The 19,212-nt window shown below is 47.8% G+C and overlaps 7 protein-coding genes across 7 annotated transcripts; 3 read left to right on the forward strand and 4 right to left on the reverse strand.

Annotated features, from left to right (window-relative positions):
• Nucleotides 1-853: 853 nt before the first annotated feature.
• C8Q69DRAFT_505156 (aldehyde dehydrogenase domain-containing protein) lies at nucleotides 854-2,500 on the forward strand (the record flags this gene model as incomplete). The annotated part of the gene is made up of 4 exons (XM_028632674.1): nucleotides 854-910; nucleotides 984-1,053; nucleotides 1,112-1,545; nucleotides 1,610-2,500. The coding sequence occupies 4 exons, from the start codon at nucleotides 854-856 to the stop codon at nucleotides 2,498-2,500; spliced, it is 1,452 nt and encodes a 483-aa protein (XP_028488169.1).
• A 388-nt stretch (nucleotides 2,501-2,888) lies between these two features.
• On the reverse strand, nucleotides 2,889-3,374 carry C8Q69DRAFT_505157 (hypothetical protein; the record flags this gene model as incomplete). Its single annotated transcript, XM_028632675.1, has 3 exons — nucleotides 2,889-3,018; nucleotides 3,083-3,227; nucleotides 3,290-3,374. The coding sequence occupies 3 exons, from the start codon at nucleotides 3,372-3,374 to the stop codon at nucleotides 2,889-2,891; spliced, it is 360 nt and encodes a 119-aa protein (XP_028488170.1).
• Nucleotides 3,375-3,737: 363 nt separating this feature from the next.
• Nucleotides 3,738-7,862, forward strand: C8Q69DRAFT_526107 (importin 11). Its single transcript, XM_028633625.1, has 4 exons — nucleotides 3,738-4,315; nucleotides 4,379-6,130; nucleotides 6,178-6,366; nucleotides 6,421-7,862. The coding sequence occupies exons 1-4, from the start codon at nucleotides 4,151-4,153 to the stop codon at nucleotides 7,474-7,476; spliced, it is 3,162 nt and encodes a 1,053-aa protein (XP_028488171.1). The 5' UTR covers nucleotides 3,738-4,150; the 3' UTR covers nucleotides 7,477-7,862.
• A 669-nt stretch (nucleotides 7,863-8,531) lies between these two features.
• On the reverse strand, nucleotides 8,532-10,394 carry C8Q69DRAFT_174844 (glycoside hydrolase superfamily). The gene is made up of 3 exons (XM_028625806.1): nucleotides 9,933-10,394; nucleotides 9,479-9,867; nucleotides 8,532-9,417 (listed from the first exon to the last, which is right to left on the reverse strand). The coding sequence occupies exons 1-3, from the start codon at nucleotides 10,007-10,009 to the stop codon at nucleotides 8,624-8,626; spliced, it is 1,260 nt and encodes a 419-aa protein (XP_028488172.1). The 5' UTR covers nucleotides 10,010-10,394; the 3' UTR covers nucleotides 8,532-8,623.
• A 2,957-nt stretch (nucleotides 10,395-13,351) lies between these two features.
• Nucleotides 13,352-14,767, reverse strand: C8Q69DRAFT_517445 (hypothetical protein; the record flags this gene model as incomplete). Its single annotated transcript, XM_028633416.1, has 3 exons — nucleotides 13,352-14,364; nucleotides 14,518-14,594; nucleotides 14,713-14,767. 3 exons carry the CDS (start codon nucleotides 14,765-14,767, stop codon nucleotides 13,582-13,584), a joined length of 915 nt encoding a protein of 304 aa, XP_028488173.1. The 3' UTR covers nucleotides 13,352-13,581.
• A 1,440-nt stretch (nucleotides 14,768-16,207) lies between these two features.
• On the reverse strand, nucleotides 16,208-17,090 carry C8Q69DRAFT_442683 (hypothetical protein; the record flags this gene model as incomplete). Its single annotated transcript, XM_028628861.1, has 2 exons — nucleotides 16,208-16,303; nucleotides 16,425-17,090. 2 exons carry the CDS (start codon nucleotides 17,088-17,090, stop codon nucleotides 16,208-16,210), a joined length of 762 nt encoding a protein of 253 aa, XP_028488174.1.
• Nucleotides 17,091-17,756: 666 nt separating this feature from the next.
• On the forward strand, nucleotides 17,757-19,200 carry C8Q69DRAFT_459257 (hypothetical protein). Its single transcript, XM_028630061.1, has 4 exons — nucleotides 17,757-18,154; nucleotides 18,207-18,315; nucleotides 18,368-18,389; nucleotides 18,627-19,200. The coding sequence occupies exons 2-4, from the start codon at nucleotides 18,252-18,254 to the stop codon at nucleotides 18,847-18,849; spliced, it is 309 nt and encodes a 102-aa protein (XP_028488175.1). The 5' UTR covers nucleotides 17,757-18,154; nucleotides 18,207-18,251; the 3' UTR covers nucleotides 18,850-19,200.
• The last annotated feature ends 12 nt before the right edge of the window (nucleotides 19,201-19,212 follow it).

A 19,212-nucleotide genomic window follows, 5' to 3' on the forward strand; every position in this document is an offset into this window, starting at 1 on the left:
ATGTGAAGCCATGGGTATACTTCTATACCATTACATTTGGTACCGTTGAACACCGGAGATTTTTTGGGAGTTGATCAATGTCTATGATCTCTCGGTATCGAAGCGTATTTGCACTGCTGAATTCCCGGAACCCCACTTCGAGCGAGATCCTGTGAGATTTAAGTATACAATTACAGTGCAAGTGCCTACAACATCGGGCGTACAATCGGTCCGTCTGGATGGACTGTGTAAGTGACGATCCCTTTGATATTATTATTATTGTACTTACCTACACAGTCCCACGTCGTCTAATATCGACGAGTGCTCGTCAAGGTGGAGCTTTTGGAACAATTGTCATCTGTACGTGGCGGTAGCTTGCGTCGTACAATGAATATTCCCCACATTGCTAATTTATGTGCCGAGGAGATGTTGTCGGTATGTGTGTGATAAGTAACTAACGGGGCCTAGAGTATTAACGGTGCGAACCGTTGTCACGAATGTTCGGCCCCACGTCTCCTCTCGCCGGGGAGGTCAGAGTTTCCCACGAGAGGAAAAATAAAGAACTAACATGGAGGATGCGGGAGAAAATCTTGCTTATTGGATACACCCACTCCGTATTCGGATGAGTCTGTAACTTATGCTATCCCTGATTACGGAAATGCTACCTCGGGGCAAGGGTGTAAGGGAGAAGAGTCTCCGATATATTAACAGATGGTGGAGGGGGAAGCATGGGGGGCAGTATCACTGTCGGGCTCGAGAATAAGTATCCTTACTCTCTTCAGTTTTCCCCGGCATATCTTCTTTTCTACAGTACGTAGAACAAGATAAACAGCTTCAGCGGGAGAAGGTAAAGACAGTCCTGCTGCATGCAAACATGGCACCAGCACGAGTTGAACCGTCCATTGAGACGCGGTTATTTATCAATGGAAAAGTGAGTTGTTGAGACGTGTCGGCCAAACAGTGCATCAGGAGAATCCATGTTACTGACAATCTGTGACATCTAGTTCCAACCGTCAAAAAGCGGCAAGACCTTTAACTTGACCAATCCTACAACAAGGGAGGTGATCGCCGAAAGTAAGTTGTAATACGTACATACCTCTAGTCGAAATGGATTAATCTGACTTCTACTTAGTCCACGAAGCGGATGAAGAAGACACCAATGCTGCCGTTGCGGCAGCAAAGGCGGCATTCCCAACCTGGAGAGACCTCGAGCCATGCGAGAGGGGTGTGTACCTGGCCAAATTCTCCAAACTTATCCGCGATTCGATCGACGAGCTTGCCTATCTAGAGGCTATCTCAACGGGAAAGCCCATTTCTGCTTTCGTCGATGGCAATACCGCGGCAAGCAATTTCCAGCACTTCGCCGAGGCCGGTTACCAGATCCAGGGTTCATCGAGTCTAAACACACGTAACCACCTCAATATCACAGTGAAGCAACCTTTCGGTGTTGTTGCTTGCATTATCCCATGGAACGCGCCCTGCATTTTCTTCTCGCTCAAGGTTGCCCCGGCCCTCGCGGCCGGAAACACTGTTGTCCTCAAGAGTAGCGAGAAAGCACCTTTGACGGTGAGTAGTGCTAGCACATGGTATAATGATTTGAATGAGACATGAACTAATTCGTTACTGCCAGTCAATATATCTCGCCAAGTTGGCAGCAGAAGCTGGCTTCCCTCCGGGTGTATTGAACGTAATCACAGGCTTTGGCAGGCCGTGCGGCTCGACGCTCTCGTCTCACATGGACGTCCGCTGCCTCAGTTTCACAGGCTCCCCTGTTGCTGGCCAGCAGATCCAAGCTGCCGCGGCAGCTTCAAATATGAAGAACGTCATCCTTGAACTAGGGGGCAAGTCTCCAGCGATTATCTTCGAAGACGCAGACCTCGAAAGTGCGGCTACAATGACGCAAAACAGCATCCAGTACTTGAGCGGGCAGATGTGCATGGCGAACTCCAGGATCTACGTCCATGAAAGCGTCGCTGATCGATTTCTTGCTCTTTTCAAAGAGAAATTTGGCGCTGCCCGTCTTGGTGACCCCCTCGATAAGACAACTACCCAGGGTCCACAAGTTGATGAAGTTCAATACAATCGCATTAAGTCATATCTAGAAATTGGCCAACGAGACGGAACTATGACACTGGGCGGTGATGCGCAAGACGGCTTCTATATCAAACCAACAGTTTTCGAGAACGTCCCGGAAGACTCCCGGATCATTAAGGAAGAAGTCTTTGGGCCAGTTGTGGTCATAAACACATTCAAGACTGAGTCCGAGGTCATCTCTAAAGCAAACGACACGGAATTCGGCCTTTATGCAGCTGTGTTTACCAAGAACATTGATCGGGCAATCCGCGTATCGAAGCTCCTCGAGGCGGGAACTGTGGCCATTAATTGTACCAGCCCAACACAAGCCAAAGAGCTGCCATTCGGCGGCTTCAAAGGCAGTGGTGTAGGCAGAGAGGGTTACGGAATCAGTTTGGAGAACTATGTGGAGACAAAAACGATACTTATCAGAGTTAGCCCTGAGTGATGCAGAAGAGGATATAAAGCAGGTTTCCGGTTATAATCCAGGACGGGGGTGAGCTGATAAGTGATATATGAGAAGATACTTCTCTTCCGCCGGGGACATACTGCATGCCGAGTCCGCTTTTAGTGCGCAAGAACTACTACGCAGCCATGAATATATATGCTTCAATAGATCTAGATAGTCAAGGAATCACGCGAAAAGGAAATACTGGGAATATTTTCTTTATTACAGAGAAAATTTCTAGCATGCTATGATCAATTATACTCAACGCACGAAATGGAGCTGACGACAAAATGCGGAAATGTTGGTTGTCGAGCACCAGTCCGATTTCCTCATTAATATATTTGTAATGCAAACGCGTTATAATACAATGTCATCATGCATTATGTCTTTATTTGATGCCCTTGTGCTTTAGATCCTGGGGGACCAGGACATCATCGTCTCCCGGTCGTCGCACCGTCGCGGCTTTTATTTTTTCTTCGGGGCCATCAGGGCCCTCGAAGTCCTTCGCTTCAGTCATTCTAGACATAACACACGTCAGGTAAAGTTCACAAGTGGCATAGTCCGAGGGCGCATGAAACTTACCGTCCCCGATCATCGAGTTCACCACCTTCTTCCGGAGGGATCTTTCTGTGGTCGCCGGATGATGAACTGGCGACCACTCCGTACTTTGCGCTTGCCGCACCGCCAAACTGCTTGTCTACTTGTTCATTGACTCCGGATTCGAGGACTAGTTGATATGATTAGTACTAACATTTTCCAGATACTTGCAAGTCAAGAGCCAATAGGTACCAGAGTCACTCTTTCGTCCAATACCCTGCTTGGCCTGGTAGGAGTTGAGATCCTGCTCAGCACGGTGAGCTGCGTCGAGAGACATGCTGGAATAGAAGGATAAAGTAGTTTGACCGTCTTAAACTTGTACTTGAGTAGGGAAAAGAAATTTGTTCTGTCTGTAGTATGCAGTCTGCTTTCTGCTCGATGCGCAAAGTTCGAACCTTGAAGGACTATATGTACCAGTATACGGAGGAATGGCTTCCTGCGAACTGAGGGTATCTTGCATCATCATACATCATAGCGATATCACCACTCCACAACCAAGGAGAGCGGAGTTCGATTGTACCTGGCAAGGCGAGCGGAGCAGAGCTTCCATCATAATCTCTCTGATATCATTGGCATTAAAGAGCTCTGCTGAGGCTCCTTTTCAGTGAGAAAATCTAGGCATTGAAGTAGTCTCTTCGTTATCGCTCTAGGATGTGCCAGTGTGATTGGAGTCGATCAACATAAAGCCGAATAAGGAATGACCTCATACGACCTCAGAGCGGACGCTAACCCAGAATAGGACCGGCAGAAGCCCTAAAGGCTACCCGAATAAGGCTTAGTTCAGGGCAAGACCCTAGGGTGTACCGGAAAGGAACAACATGATTCCAGAGGATCCTTAAACAGTAGGCGGTGAGCTGCGGGGAGTGACGCTGATCTTGCTTGCAGAGGGACAAATGAATGGAGTTACTTTATTCTGGTGTTGTTGACAGCCAGCAGACCCTGAAACAGGAATCCAGAGCTCTGTGGGTCTATCTCATATGGCTTTTCTGTCCTGACGGACGTCTGCCTTTACCAGTTGAGCTCACTTACAGTCGAGCGTTCAACTGATTCGCCATGGCTCAACCAATCGAGTTGGCCGGAGAGGCCAATCCGCTGACCCTCCAGAATGTCTTCAACGCTCTGGTATCTGCAGCTGGCTCAACGCAGATGCAAGTGCAGACAGGTGCAAAACAGCTCCAGACCTGGGAAACGCAAGAAGGATACTATTCTCTGCTGCAGGTGAGAGGTTCTCTGCTCCCTTAGTATCACGCGGGGCATGTGTTAACGATAAAGGGATACTAGGACATCTTCGTCGATTATTCCGTTCCTGCAGAAGTCCGATACCTCGCAATCATCCAACTGAAAAATGGGATCGACAAGTACTGGCGCAAGGCGGCGTCACATGCACTCAAGAAGGAAGAAAAGGAGAAGATCAAGACGCGTGCTCTGGAGGCGGGGATCGTTGAGCCAGCTCCTCTACTAGCTCTACACAATGCTCTGATGATTGCAAAGATTGTGCGACATGAATTCCCTCAAGACTGGCCCGACGCAATCCCTACGCTCATTGGATTTCTCCGTGCCTCCGTTCAACCTGGTGCCAATCCACTGCAGCTACCACGCGTCCTGGTGATTCTGCTGCAAGTGATCAAAGAATTGTCAACCGCAAGATTGCAGAGAAAGCGTGCGAGCCTACAGTCTGTTGCTCCTGAGATTCTCGCTCTCCTGGGAGGTATCTACGTGGATAAAGTAAACAAATGGGCTGGCTTCCTAGAGCAGGGCAATGTTAGTGATGCCACCCTGGCGGAGGCAATTGAGCAAAGTCTGGTCTCGTTGAAAGTCCTTCGCAGACTGTTGATCGCTGGCTTTGAACATCCCAGTCGTGATAAGGACGTACGGGATTTCTGGGCCCTTACCCATTCTCACTTTAGCAAGTTCTACTCCTGGGTTCAAGCAGGCTCTAGTTTCCCACCAGAGATCTTGAAATACGTTGAAAAGCATCTGCTTCAACTATCCAAGCTGCATGTGGAGATGTCAAATGTTCATCCAGCGTCTTTTGCCCTGCTTCCTGACAGTATCACGCTAGTTAGATCATATTGGACATTGGTTGTGAAGCTGGCAGAGACTTATGAAGCTACTGTTCTCAATGCAAGCGAAATGGGCGCTGATTCTGGTTCAGGAGGAGAGAAGACTTTGATGGAGAAGGTGGGACTAAAGGCGCTACTTCTGCTGAGAGCTTGCGTGAGGATGGCCTTCAACCCAGCCCAGACGTTCAAGTATCAGCAGCCCCAGGACAAGGAGGAGAAAAAAGAGTCCATAGCATTTATCAAGTCCCAACTCTTTACTGAAGACATTGTGGTCAATATAATGGAGCTTCTAGTGACCAAGTTCTTCAAGTTCCGTCAGAGTGACTTCCAGGAGTGGGAGGAGGAACCTGAGGAATGGGAAAAGCGAGAAGAAGAGACGTCTAGCGCCTGGGAGTTTTCCATCCGCTCCTGTTCCGAAAAGCTTTTCCTTGATCTCGTCATACATTTCAAGGATCTCCTCATACCAAGACTTCTGAATGTCTTCTATTCATTTGCGACTCCAGAGAATCGCGATGTCTTGCTGAAAGATTCACTATATTCCGCCATCGGACTGGCTGCTGCGAGTCTAGAGCAGCAGTTGGACTTCAACACATTTTTGGAGTCCACTCTTGTTCCAGAGGTTCAGATTCAGCAGCAGGGTTACAATCTTCTCCGCAGAAGAGTAGCAATCTTGCTTGGACAATGGGTGCCGGTCAAACCGGGGGAGTTAAATCGAACCGCCATATACCAAATATTCCAGCACCTACTTAGCAAACAGGATCCATTAAATGATCTTGTTGTTAGAATTACCGCGGGAAGACAGCTCCGAAGTGTGCTAGACCCCTACGAATTCTCTCCTGAAGTCTTCCTTCCGTTTGCTCCGACGATACTTGAATCGCTCATGAGTCTAGTGCAAGAAGTTGAGTTGTCGGAGACGAAGATGGGCCTATTGGAGACAGTGCGCGTTGCAGTCGTAAAAATGGAAGATAATGTAAGTCACCACACTGAAGTGCGTGGGTATCATACTAACTTGCCTAGATTGCTCCTTTCTCGGACCAAATCATCCGACTATTACCGCCTTTGTGGGAACAGTCAGGGGAGGAGCACCTCATGAAGCAGGCGATCTTGACTCTGCTATCTGCATTAATTCATTCCCTGAAACAGCAGTCTGTGCGATACCATGCGGATATACTTCCACTTATCAAGAATTCAGTCGAGCCAGGATCGGTATATTTCTCCGTCATCATTGTGCAGAGATAGAAAACTAATAATGATGTATAGGAGACTTTGGTTTACCTCTTGGATGAGGCTCTCGAACTTTGGGCTGCCATCCTCACCCAGACTCCCGCCCCAGCATCCGAAGATATCATCTCCCTTCTACCCTCTTTATTCCCTATCCTCGAAGCCGCTACGGACAGTGCTCCTTTAGCACTTCAAATAGCCGAGTCTTATATTCTTCTTTCACCACAAGAAGTCCTGAGTGATCGGATACGCTTCCAAATGCTTGTGTCTTTCGAGAGTCTCCTCCGTTCCACCACCAGACAGCGTCTTGGTATTGTTCCGCGCCTGGTGGAAATGCTCATCCGCTCTGTGGAAAGAGTCGACGGTGGAAGCGAAGCTGGATATAATGTCGTCGCCAAGTCTCTCATCGACAGTTCGTTTCTCTCTTCCCTCCTTGAGGGTCTTCACTCAGCACATGAAGCTAGCCAGCAGACTGGGCCAAATAGGAAATCTCCAGCAGTGTACGGCGTCGTCGAGACGGACTATCTATCCGTTCTTGCTAGACTAGCACTTGCGAACCCCAAAGTCTTTGTCTCCGCCGTGTCTGCCGCAACCGGCCAACCCGAGGAAAGCTGTCTGTCATGGATACTGACAGAGTGGTTCTTTCATTATGATAACATCGGCAGCACCAGCCAAAAGAAGCTCCATGCACTCGCTCTTACTCAGTTGCTCTCACTCAACACCCCTGAAGCACCACCCCCTGCCTATCTCCTCAACAATCTCCAGTCTTACCTTGCAACCTGGACGGATATCATCACTGAGCTCGCCGAAGGTACGGCAGAGGAACCTAACGACCCCCGTGGAGGAGATTATCTCATCCATTGGAACAATGCCGAGACAGCGCCATATCACGATAATGAGCCTCCGGAGAGCTTGCGCCGACGTGACTTTGAGAGATCCGACGTGATCCACAGAATCAATATTCGAGACTTTGTCCGCCAGAGACTGCAGACTGTCATTATGGCCTGTGGCGGTGAGCAGCAGTTCCAGGACGCGTGGCTCATCAACGTGGATAGAGAAGTGGTAGCTGCCTTTGGTGCATTGGGACTACTATGAGTGAATGACCTGCTATGTGGAAGAAAAAGAATTATTGATCTCTCTCAACTATTTCTCCCCTACTACACAGGAATTCCTTTGTTTCTGCCAATGAACCAGTTTTCAGCATTACTCGAAGCATAGCCATTCGTCGGGATATCATACAATGCCATACATAATACCCCTTTATGTGGAAGTAACATGTTCCTTATCATTTCGAAAGCATACTCTACTCCCTGAATATCCTATCTAGATCAAAAAGAGAATAGCAAGGAAATAGCATGATGATGACTCTAATCGTTGAAATAGCGACTCCCGATCCGTCCTCGCTCTAGGCTAGACATAGGCATACCTATAATTCAGCATCATTCGAGCCTCACAACTTCGCTTCCTCGATTTTCCTCTAGACATCGCAATTGAGTTCCTGGACAAACGGGACAGCTGGATCAACGCTAATATAGACCCAGAGGCCACCCAGTAACCAATTATCGCAGCACTTAGTTAAGTTAACAATGTTAGTAATACTTACTACAAGTATCCGAAACAGGAAAAATGGAAACATAAGCATAAGCATAAGCATAAATAACTCTACTTAAAACCTCATGACATATACGACATAACAGGATAGTAGATCACACGCTTGTGTAGTCCATATACATAGGTAGGAAAAATAAGGGGTTTTTTTTATACCCTCACAGGCAATTAATCCATCCTGCAATCAACAGTCCTGAGATCACTACCTACTGAGACAGAAATCGACATGTACATCAGGGAATGGTTGCAGTATGCGGTACTTCGAATTGTTCGATGAAGAACCAGTCTTGCATGTCCTTTCCCGTCGATTCTTGTATTTTTGAAGCGGTTTACGAAGGAGCGAGGCTATTCATACTGGCTGAAGACACGGGACTTGTGGAGAAGCCCATTATTGCAAACATCTCTGATGACGAAGGGCCGCCACAGCACGCCCTCATGGAATGGGGTTAACGTCAGCTCAAGTTAACTAATCTCAAGAAGAAAGTAATGTTCTCTGAGAAAGGAAAAAGGTTGAAAGATAAACCGCTGGTTCAAACCATTTGGACACAAGTATTTATTATTGACGTTATGGCTACACTAAGATGAGGAGTAATAATATATGCATATTAATGCCATGCTCGGTTATACAAGCACTCTAGGAGCACTGGTTGGGATATTGTCGGTCCGTCAGAGGCTGGGGAAAGAGACCACCAGCCAGCTGCTTTTGCATGTCCCATTCAGGGGCACTCTCCGTCTTCCAGGTCCAGTAGATCCAGCCAGTCTTCATCTCGAAGGCGTCCAGTTGCGCCTCGATGAAGCGACGGATGTTGTATTTGTCGGCACCTGACAGACCGTCCACAGTGCCTTGGTACTTTCCAGAGCAGTCACCAATCCACGAGCTGCCCGGGTACGTGCCATCGTACCGAGCGCCTACGCCTCGGCCGTTCAGGTACTTGGCGCAGTCGGTGATGCCTCCAGTCCACTCGCCGACAATGGTCCATTTATCGGTGTGGTAGAGATGCGTCTGACCGAAAGTGCACGCCATATTAACGTGCCCGTCAATGTTCTGGCCCAGCTGGCCATTGTCGAAGACCTCGTAATGATGGGTGTCCATCATTACGTGCCACACACCAGACCACGGCCCCATGAAACCATTCCAGGAGTCGACCTCCAGAAAACCATCGTGAAGGACAACAGTGGTGTCATTGTTAGATACGCGGACGTTGCCCCAACCATCATAGTAGTACTGCTTGAGGCTATCCTGGTTAATTCCAGCAGGGATCAAAGGCTCATTGATCAGCTCAATTGCGGTGACGACATCGGTATACTGAGCGTATCTCTGGGCCAAAGCCTGAATGGCCTGCAGGGTCTGAGGTACTGTATTTCCTTGTTGCCAGTCGATTGCGCCTTTGCGGCCACTGTTGTCGAATCCGTTCTGCGAGCCGGGTGCTAAGAGACAGAAATCAGCTATACAGGTCGCGATCTGATTGCTATTTTATTCCACACATACCACCGTGGAGGTCAATGAGGACCTTGAGACCGCTGTTTCGGGCCCAACCGATCGCCTGATCAAGCAGATTGAGCTGTCCTTGCACATATGGTTCCCCGTCCAAAGGAGTGACGGCCCAGTATCCGACTGGGATTCTCACATGATTCAGACCCGCCGCAGCAATCTGTTGGAAGTCGCTCTCGGTGATCCAGGTGTTCCAGTGATTCGACAATCTGTTGTATGCCTCGCTTTTACCGAGAATTGAACATATAGTCCATTCATCTATAGCGCCGCTACCGGCCTGTTCGAAGAGCGAAGGTGTAATCCACGGTTCTAGCACAAGCCAGCCACCAAGGTTCACACCGCGGACCTTCTGATTGTTGTAGTCGAATGTGAGATCCCGTTCTTGGCTGTAGAAGGAGTGTAAGAAAAAGTCCAAGAATAGGAATACACACTCGAGGATTTTAATACTTACACGAATGGGGCAGCCGCGGCGAGTGAGGACAGAATAGACAGCCCCAAAAGCGCTTTTTGCGGGAGCCGGGCGAACATGTTGTATGCCCTAATCCCGTAGATCTGAGAAATGACGGGTACGGAATACGACCAGACTTAAAGAGGCCGACGCTTGGAGATCAGCAGGTATAAGTACACCAGCTTTTGATCCCGCGCGAGTAACCGACCGGATGCAGGCTTAAGGAGGATTGGGGGAAACGCTCCTTTAGTAGAGGTATCTGCCGGATTAAGGGCTTCAAGAACCGGAAACTCTTAAGGTTGCTGTAAGTACTGCCGTACTGAACAGCAGAATTGTCATGCAGATCTCACAGCCCGAACCCGGTCGGTCTCCGATGATTGCTTCAACCGTGAACGACGATAAGGACGATCTGGGATGGTAAGGACCAGGGCTAGAGCAAGGAAACTCTGGATGTGGCAGAATTAGATGTCGCCTAATGGTGACTGGCACCCTTTTAGCTTAACCTAACCTGCAGGAAACCTCCCATAACAGGACGACACGGATCAGGTACAGCAGGGTAGTGTTGGCACTTGGCACCAGTCAACCGGAATGCCAGTGGGCTAAGGTATCGTTAGGTGAAGCCACAGGGCGCCCCACGGTGTACACGCAGTAACAATGCCGCCAGAAGGATGTGGAATGTATTGTTCTCTCGAAGCGGGGGCTTCTGGGGAAGTTGGTTAGTATATTCCGTAGAGTAGGTCTGAGGCCCCAGACCGCTATGTAAAAAGTAGGCCAGCCCGTCCCTCATCATGGGGAAAGTGCTAACTATCTCGAATCTTGTCGTTGCGATGCATTATTTCCGGACTACGGTGCAAAGCACCTTCCAGATTGTTTAGAAAAAAAAAAAAAGATGGGCCAGCAATGCCTTTCGCAAACCATCATACGAGAAATGGCTTTCTGAGCTGTGTTCGCCCTGTAACTTTCCGAAGGCATATCACGAGCAGTCGATTATTCGCTGTTGAGATAGCCTCGGATAGAAGAGGGTCTTCCCCGTTCGGTACGCCACGCGAGGCCGTGCCTGGCTCTGGGCAGCGACCACTCTTAATGCCAGGCACCGTACTGTATCGGGAAACGCTCATCGAATTGTGATGAGTATCATACCTCTGCGACTGGTAGATGACTGTCGCTATGGGGTATTCTCCGCTTGGTGTTCACATGCCCGAGTTAAACATCTCTGTCGAGTATCCAAGTATACAGCCGTACTCCATAAGTATCTTGTGACTAACTGGCCCCAGATTCTCCTCAGTCTGTCTGCTGAGCGTCGCGGCTGAAGAGGCGGGCGTGCCTGCTTAGACGAAAACAGAGTCTCGTCAACTGCGACGCTGCGGCAACTCGTTTCTGCTTCTGCAGTTCTGCATCCTGTTAATCTTCTTCGTTGTCCGCTAGGGTGGAGTCGAATATGATACTTACTTAATGCGACCTTGAGTTTATCGCCAACCTTGAGGCTTGATGCCCGTATTAACCATTTGCCCGAGAGATTAAGCTGACGATCAACTAGGTATGCAAAGACGGGTCAGCCTGCGAGTGATCGTCGCATTTCGCTCCCCCAAATCATTCCATGAGGCTTGGACCAACAAGAAAAGTGGCGATGTCGATGGCCAAGAGATCTCCGTGACGCACAACCACAAGGCTTCCTTGGATGTGCCTCAATAATACTCAGCGGCGGCCTGATTTCACGATGGAGGGAGAGGGCATCCAAGTTCTTGGGGTAGAGTCGGGACGAGCGCAAATCCTCGACCGGGAGCGACTGTCGGGCGACTTGTCCAAACTCGTCAGGGCCGCAGCCGGCACTGCTTCGCTCCCGCATCCATAACTAAGTGCAAGTTGTCAAACATGGATGTTCTGGGTCAATCTCTGAATGACCTTGATGTCTCCGTTAGTTGGTTAGTTAGTTAGTTACAGATCACTGCGGACTCAAGATTGGCAAATCTCGTCCGGTCGCAACCGTCACAAGGCAATTGTAGTTCTTCTCATGCTGTCGCTAACGCTTGCGGGGCACAGCTATTATCCAATATTTTCATTTTATTTCCAGCAGTAAAAACGTCTTTTGCTGATCAGCAGAAGATTTTATGATCACGCGCCGCAAATCTCAACTTTAGCCGTTAAGCAAGAAGACATTATTTAGATCTTAGGGAGAGACTACGAATATCCGCGGATGTCACGATATAGTTAACCCCGCATAAATTAGGCGAATAACCTCAGGATAATTGGTTTAAATCTACTCCCCCGCTCTAAGGTTGTATTCCTCACCATCTTAAATAGACGCTTTCGACGTCATAAGGCAGCAGGCATCCATCAAGCGCGCAAAGCCCATGGATGGCAAAGATGGTCAGACAAGCGCAGAAAATACTGAGACTAAGAGGATACACCCAGAAAGATGCATTGCATAGTTTACCACCGGTGATGATCGTCTGTGCTGCCTTTCGACCGGGTCATTCGTGTCATGGCAGAGCAAGACAAGGCCTGCATATTATTGAATAGCGTACAGTATATCGGGGCAGGGCGCAGCGAGTATTATGACTCTCCCCGACTTTGTCCGATCCAGAGAATGTGACGGATATCTTGGGCTCGCTGATTCTATATGCCTATCTGTAAGATATCACATAGCTTGTAGTTTTCTACTCTCGCATTCTGTGTGGTTAGGTTAATACTGAAGGGCCAGCAGGCTGTCAGAAGTGTTCCTCGAAAGAAAAAGAGTATATAACAGAAGTAGCTATTCGATCATGGCATTGTTATGTCGGATTTACGATATAGACAGGTTAATCACTAGTGGTCCAGAAAATGGACCTGAAATCTGATAATTCCTGAACCGATCTATTTGAAGGGCAAATTATCTATTGCAACTCGTTTACCAATCCAAGCAAGCTATGCTCATATGCATTTACAGTATCTATCTGGTCATCGTAGTATTCAGTTGTCATATCCCCCATAGAAACAGTTGCGCTCAGAGAACTTCTTATAGTTATAGTCCTTTACATGGTAACGAACAGAGTCAAGGCACATGTACTCAATTACGATAGAATCTTTACTAGTGATATGGACAATGTTCCTAAAAGTGATGGTATTACTATATTGTGGGAAACCAAAGTATCAGAGAGGTTTCCACCGCAAAGGTTCCGAATTCGTCCACGTTATTCGCAAATTAGTTACCAAGGAACATTGGATGCACTGCCCATTTCGCGAACAGTATAGAACTATAGGGAGACTATTAATTATTGATGTAGATATGCTGATACTCACAGGAATAACAACACTGGAGACGGTTTATTACCTAGGCATAGCATTATCTGGAACGAAGCTCGCTGAGCTTGAATTCTCTAGCAATTAGCTCAGCATATTTATCTCTGTGGGTGGAGCTAGAAAGGCGTGGGAGAAGCCCGTCAAGAGGGAGGACTTCATGTAGGCGGGCTCCGACACACTCCCCTGGGCCGCGCCGACTGCAACCTAGGTCTGAAGCTATTTACATTGCCTTTTTAGGTAAAAATCTTCCTCCTACATGCTCTTCTTGAAGTCCTTGGTCTCGCATTCCTTCAATTTGATAGCTTATTCCCTTCCATTTTCAAATCCGAACCTTATTCTGGCACTCTGGCATCTCTGGCTCTCGCTTTGGCACTCACTCGACACTTGCTATAGCACTCGCACTCTTTGGCTTTCGCTTTTTTGACTTTTGTATCTTGAGCTCTCGCTCTCGCTTCTTGCCTATATCAATGGCTTCGCGGCAGAGATGTTGAAATTCGGACTTGGTCATCGTGGTAGACTTGTCTTTCGGCCAGGAGCAGTACTGAGCCATTGTCCAGTTGGGTAGTTCATTCTCAAGTTCTCCAAGTAGGAGTACGGCAGCACACCATGGGGTGATGGTGACGTTCAAATTATTAGCGCGTTGCCAGACATCACAGTAGGCGACAACGAACTGTTCTATTGAACCATATTGATGTCGATATGTCCTTACCGCTGCTTTCCAAACGGTTTGACGTTCTATATGTCGTTCACCAATAACGATCGTTCGAATCGCGTCGATATACTCATCGGCGTAGATGAGTTTGTTGGGTAGTTGACGGAGTTCCTTGATAATCTCGACGTCGAGCTGGGCTGTGATCCAACTCCTAATGCACAACGACATCTTCCGCCACCTATTGTACGCGTCTTGGTCCGTAGACGTAGGTCTGGGAATATTCGAATCGATGAGGTCCGCACAGTCCACGGGCCTGAGGACATCTTTGACTAAGTAGAGCCAAGTGTCAAATTCGGTCTTCATAGTAAGCTTTCGAATGCCGTTGATCTTCTCTGGTGCCTTCTCTGGCAACCCAGTCCCTTGATTTGCCGCTGTTGGTGTTCGAGAGGAGGTGGGAGGGTCAAGAAGGGGGATTTGAGGAGGGAGGGGAGGAGAGGGCAGATCCTGCTTTTTGGCAGGTCTGGTTCAGTAGTAATACAAGCTCTGCTGTATCTGGAGCTGTTTAGGTGATGAAAAAACGAAGAAATCCGGGCACATAGCCTCTGGAGCGAAGCTCGCTGAGCTTGAATTCTCCAGCAACTAGCTCAGCTTATTTACCTCTGTCGGTGGAGCTAGAAAGGCGTGGGAGAAACCCGTCAAGAGGGAGGCCTGCATGTAGGCAGGCTCCGACATAACTGTTAAATTTTGCATATACTGTCAACTACCGCAAAATGACGACTAGCTATCCTAAAGTCTTGCCTTTGAGATACCATATTCAGATCCAATCACCAAGCCAATCGAAGTAATCCTCACAGCTGAGCACAAGGACTTGCTTCATCGTCATTTTGTTGGCAGATACTGCGACCATATTCGGGCTGGTATAATAAGTGTTTGCAAAGTGATGCAAGACGTGTGTTCATGAGATCACAGTGAAAAAAGGTCTAAGAAACTTAGCTGTTAAAGAGGAATACGACAATATCTCAATTTTCTAATAATGAGATGGGCAGACTAGACTAGATACCATGATAAGAAGCCGTGATATCAGACTCCAGGCCTAGATCCAGTGATACAGCGAGGACGCGAACAGCTTTACTAATTCGCCTAAAAAGCTCGATGTTCTCTAGCCCTTTATAGATAATAGCAGATAAAATAGCTAGCAAGGATCCCAAGGTAATAACACTGAATAGAGAATTCAAGCTTTCTATTATCTTTAGCCTAGTACCCCCAAGATAATACAAACGTACATTTTGTGCTTTCACAGAAAGGCTGCTCATTTTGGCTTCATCCTCACAGTAAGTAAGGATTACTAGACCCCAGCATCACATTGAGGTGTGAGCAGTTGTTGGGGGCGGAAAAGCTGAACGACAGCAATTGAGGATGATAGGCTCCTGGTTTGAAAACTGAAGAGCTATCTGCTCCTGAACAACAGGAGCAAATGAGAACGCATGGGACTTTTATCCCTTGCATCCTGTTGCTGAACGACAGCAATTCCAATATCACCACTCCTAGATACTCAGAGCCTTATACATAAAAGCCTTATCTCAGTTTTCTGGACCTTATGCAGGATTGGCAACTAGAATCAATCACCACGGTTTTGCTCTTGGGCATGCAAGTGTCTAGATGAACCTCTCTTTAGTAGGATTTCATGGTTGAGATACAGACCTGGTAGTACCTTGATTTTAGATATCCCCTCTGACGGGGCCGCTAAGTTCTGCTGACTATCGCCAACCAAGGTCAGATGATACAGATGAACCGGGTCAGATGCGGCCAACGGGTCGACGATACGAATGGTATCCCCGGTCGCGGGATCTACCAAGGTCTCCTCCCCCGGAGAGTTAATCCCTCACTTGTTAACGTTGTCGGTGACTTCCAAACATAACACCACAATAAACTTAGTAAATAGTCCCATATGAGAATGACCATTGATCAGAAAAGGACCACACTGCTGCATTGTTATAAAGCAAGTTCGGTTATCCTCGTCACAGTCCTTTTCACCATGGAGGTATTCAATATACTCATCGCTACATTCGGCAGCAGTCATAAAGATTTCGTGTCGATCTTGCGAGATAAGGAACCGCCTTGATACCACAATGAGTAAGAGAAAGAAAAAGGTCACGACCTAGTCAGATAAAATAAGGACTTACTTCTAAGTGGCCATTTTCGCTTCTGTTCACTGTCATGCAGTATCCAAAGCATCATCTCTGCTGATTCTTGCATTTGTATTTGTATATACCTTGTCGAATACCCGCTTTTGTCTCGATAATTGCAAATGCTCTCTCTTTGTTGCAACTCTCTTTTTCATTATCTGCTAGTCCCAGATAACCATCTGTGCGCGCCTCCATACTGGCATTTTTGAAATTCCTTGTAAATGCGACTCGTGCCATTGACCACCCGCATTTAACATCTGGGATATTCATTGTGATCGCATCAAGAAATGTTATAAGCGCTTGGTTGACTATCTGTTCGTCTCTTGTCGGTTCCCAGACTCTCTATGTCTGATCACAGGCTGCTGTTCTGGTACTGACTGACGCAACCGTAGAAGGATTCGCCGCAGAGTCAGGTACACTTGGAGATTTAGACGCAGCCTCATGACTGGTGTCTGATGCCGCCGCTTGTGCAAAGTCATCGGCCGGATCCAGCCAAATATTCTGGCTTTGCACCAGAGAATCGTCCTCCATCGGCTGTTCCGGGATGTCAACTTCGACCTGCAGCTGGTATTTTCTTACCGCTTGGAACACCCCCAACTTATCTCCGCCGCTTTTATATGGTGGGATGCTTTTCTTTCGTTCTCTTATATGCTTTATGTAATGCTCGAAGGGTGGGAGATCTTTGAGAACCTTTTGTGCTTTCCTCTGATACCCTATCGGGCGAGGAAGCTCATTGATGCTTTTGGGATTTGGCCAAATAATCCTGAAGGCAAGGAACTGCTCCTCAGTTGCAGACGAGCCAGATTTCAAAGTTGCCATTTCGTGGATGCGCTTAGCTGTATCAGGATCTGCCTCGGGTTCCTCAGCTTTGGCTTTTCCCTTAGATCCTTTTTTACCCTTCTTTTTGGCCTCGGGCTTCTTTCCAGTCTCCTTAGATTCTTCTTCGTCCTGCTTCATAGCTCCCGATCCGGTTCTTTCTTTCCACTGCTGAACGTCTCGGGGCAGAGAATTGTCCTTTCGTCCTGAACTCTCGGCAGGGGCCATGGTTGATTGTGTCTATTTCGACAGACAATCGACAACGGTTTAGAAAACGTGAAATGCTTAATTATTATCAATTGTGAAAAGCTAGAAGCTTTTTCGAGGCGTTTTCTGTGTGCTTTGCAATTGACTGGGATCGTTTGGACCTCTGTTCTGTCCTAAACTGCTACTCCTCCCTGACCCTCCCCATTAAGGAGGGCACGGAGTTGCTGTTTACATGGTGAGCCCAACGAGAGAGTGAGTACAGGGTAGCTTGATTTTCATACCTAAGAAGAAAGGTCTCACCCATGGGCCTTACTGCCAAGGGGTATAATATGCTGTTCGCGCAACCCGTCATCTGTAGCAACCAGGAGAGTCAGAAGGCGACGGGGTATCTAATTCGATGCGGGGGTCCATAGTAATTGCTGCTTCGCAAACTTCCCGGGGTTCGAGGCGTTGAGTAGCGCGTAGTATTGGTGGCATGAAGAGAGGCGGGATGTGAGTATGAAGAAAAATCGGACGATTAACGATTGCTCAACCACTGGTACCTACCTAACTAGGTATCTACCTGCTGGTTACGAAAGCAGCAGTATCGTATGATTCCATGTCCAGAAATGGACGCTGACCCACAAGTTCTCGGGTGATCGACGGGATCGACCGGGATCTCCGTCAGGTAGCAGAGGAGGAGCCAATCATTTCTGCACCGGGGATTTCACCCGCAGCACTCGATAACATGCGCTCTCTCCAAGAGGAATTTGAAGCCCTGACGCCCAAAAAATTCACTCCCAAGAATGGGGAGTTATCGCAGCACCGTGAAGGAATCGTTCTCCTGGAGACAGACCTTGCAACTTCACCACCAGTCTCCAGATGAGAAGAGGGAGTGGGGAATTGAAGCTGTCCAGTTAATCACTCATACCACCCCCTCTCATTCAACTCGGAGACATAATCCCTCATTTCCGCATGGGGCAGCGGTGAATAGGGAATACGACAGTAGATACTGTTAGTTGCGAAATCTCTCAAAAGGAAGGCCCTCCCCCGCCGCCGTTAAGATCTCTAAGTTCACTTTACTACCTTCTATCGGAAGAGCAACAGTAAGTAAGAATCTATCCCTCATATCGCTAACACTAGCTAATTCACAAATAGCCAAAAAATGGTCAACAGTGCAAATATACTTTAACTATAATTTTTATGTCGCTTATACGTATAGCACTCTTGTTAAGATCTCCAGGTTCACTCTTAAGTTCTGACGGAAGTAAGTAAGAATCTATCCCTTATATCACTACCACTAGCTAACACAAAAATAGAAAACAAACATGGCGAACACAGTAAGTATACTTTTATCTATAATTTATACAATGCTTATAAGTATAGCACACTTGCTGGTTCTGCAGGGCCAGGGGCCACATGTACCGCCAGTGCCCCCTCCGGCTTCTCGAGGGCAGTGTTAGTATATAGATTACATACCTATATCTTGTGTTATAATTATGCTAACTAAGACTAGGAGGTGATTATAGAAATCTTGAATCCTTTTCCACTGGCATTAAGAATAACATTGGGATTAATAGAATGTGAGGCGCCACCAGGAGACGAACCGGGCGCGTGGCCGGGGAAGTCGAGCTGCGACCGGTGCAGAGCCCGCCGCCCCTGCTGTCTGCTCCGCCGCCGCTGCTGCCCCCGCCCCGCTACCTCTGTTGGCCCTGCGCCCCCCATTGGCTCCGCTAGCCATGCTGCGCCTGCTGCCCCCGATGGCCCCGATATCTCTATCCCAGAGAGAAGAGCTCAATAACTATGATTTTATGAGTGAGAGTGAATAATTAAGATAATATGATATATTCGGGAACCTGCTGTAAACGCATGATTGCAGATCACCTGGCGTTTGCTTTGTGCGCCGACAAAAAGCAGAATAGGTCAACGGCGAGCCTCGTTGAAGCTTGACTGACTGCTTGAAGAACTGGAGGGTACCGAAATCTATCAACAATTCATGCCTAATCTTGAATTCCTGCTGCCTGGAGCACTTTGTCTACTACCATTCCTGAGCATTTCCGGTTCCCGATTCCGGTTTTAATCATGTATTAGGAGAAATAAGTGGCTTTACGTTGTTTAATCTATATCCTTTATATAAGGCAATAGTAGTACCTTATTAGAATTC

The sequence above is a fragment of the Paecilomyces variotii genome (assembly GCF_004022145.1).
Source record: "Paecilomyces variotii strain CBS 101075 chromosome Unknown C8Q69scaffold_2, whole genome shotgun sequence".
Classification (NCBI taxonomy): Eukaryota; Fungi; Ascomycota; class Eurotiomycetes; order Eurotiales; family Thermoascaceae; genus Paecilomyces; species Paecilomyces variotii.

Bases quoted from the DNA above. Each gene is read 5' to 3' on its own strand.
- C8Q69DRAFT_174844 (XM_028625806.1), bottom strand. From the start codon at position 10,009: ATGTTCGCCCGGCTCCCGCAAAAAGCGCTTTTGGGGCTGTCTATTCTG. The intron at 9,868-9,932 runs GTAAGTATTAAA...CTCCTTCTACAG, and splicing joins GCCGCGGCTGCCCCATTCGT to CCAAGAACGGGATCTCACAT. The intron at 9,418-9,478 runs GTATGTGTGGAA...TCTGTCTCTTAG, and splicing joins CCTCATTGACCTCCACGGTG to CACCCGGCTCGCAGAACGGA.
- C8Q69DRAFT_459257 (XM_028630061.1), top strand. From the start codon at position 18,252: ATGTCGCTTATACGTATAGCACTCTTGTTAAGATCTCCAGGTTCACTC. The intron at 18,316-18,367 runs GTAAGTAAGAAT...ACACAAAAATAG, and splicing joins ACTCTTAAGTTCTGACGGAA to AAAACAAACATGGCGAACAC. The intron at 18,390-18,626 runs TAAGTATACTTT...ATTGGGATTAAT, and splicing joins AACAAACATGGCGAACACAG to AGAATGTGAGGCGCCACCAG.
- C8Q69DRAFT_526107 (XM_028633625.1), top strand. From the start codon at position 4,151: ATGGCTCAACCAATCGAGTTGGCCGGAGAGGCCAATCCGCTGACCCTC. The intron at 6,131-6,177 runs GTAAGTCACCAC...TAACTTGCCTAG, and splicing joins TCGTAAAAATGGAAGATAAT to ATTGCTCCTTTCTCGGACCA. The intron at 6,367-6,420 runs GTATATTTCTCC...AATGATGTATAG, and splicing joins ATTCAGTCGAGCCAGGATCG to GAGACTTTGGTTTACCTCTT.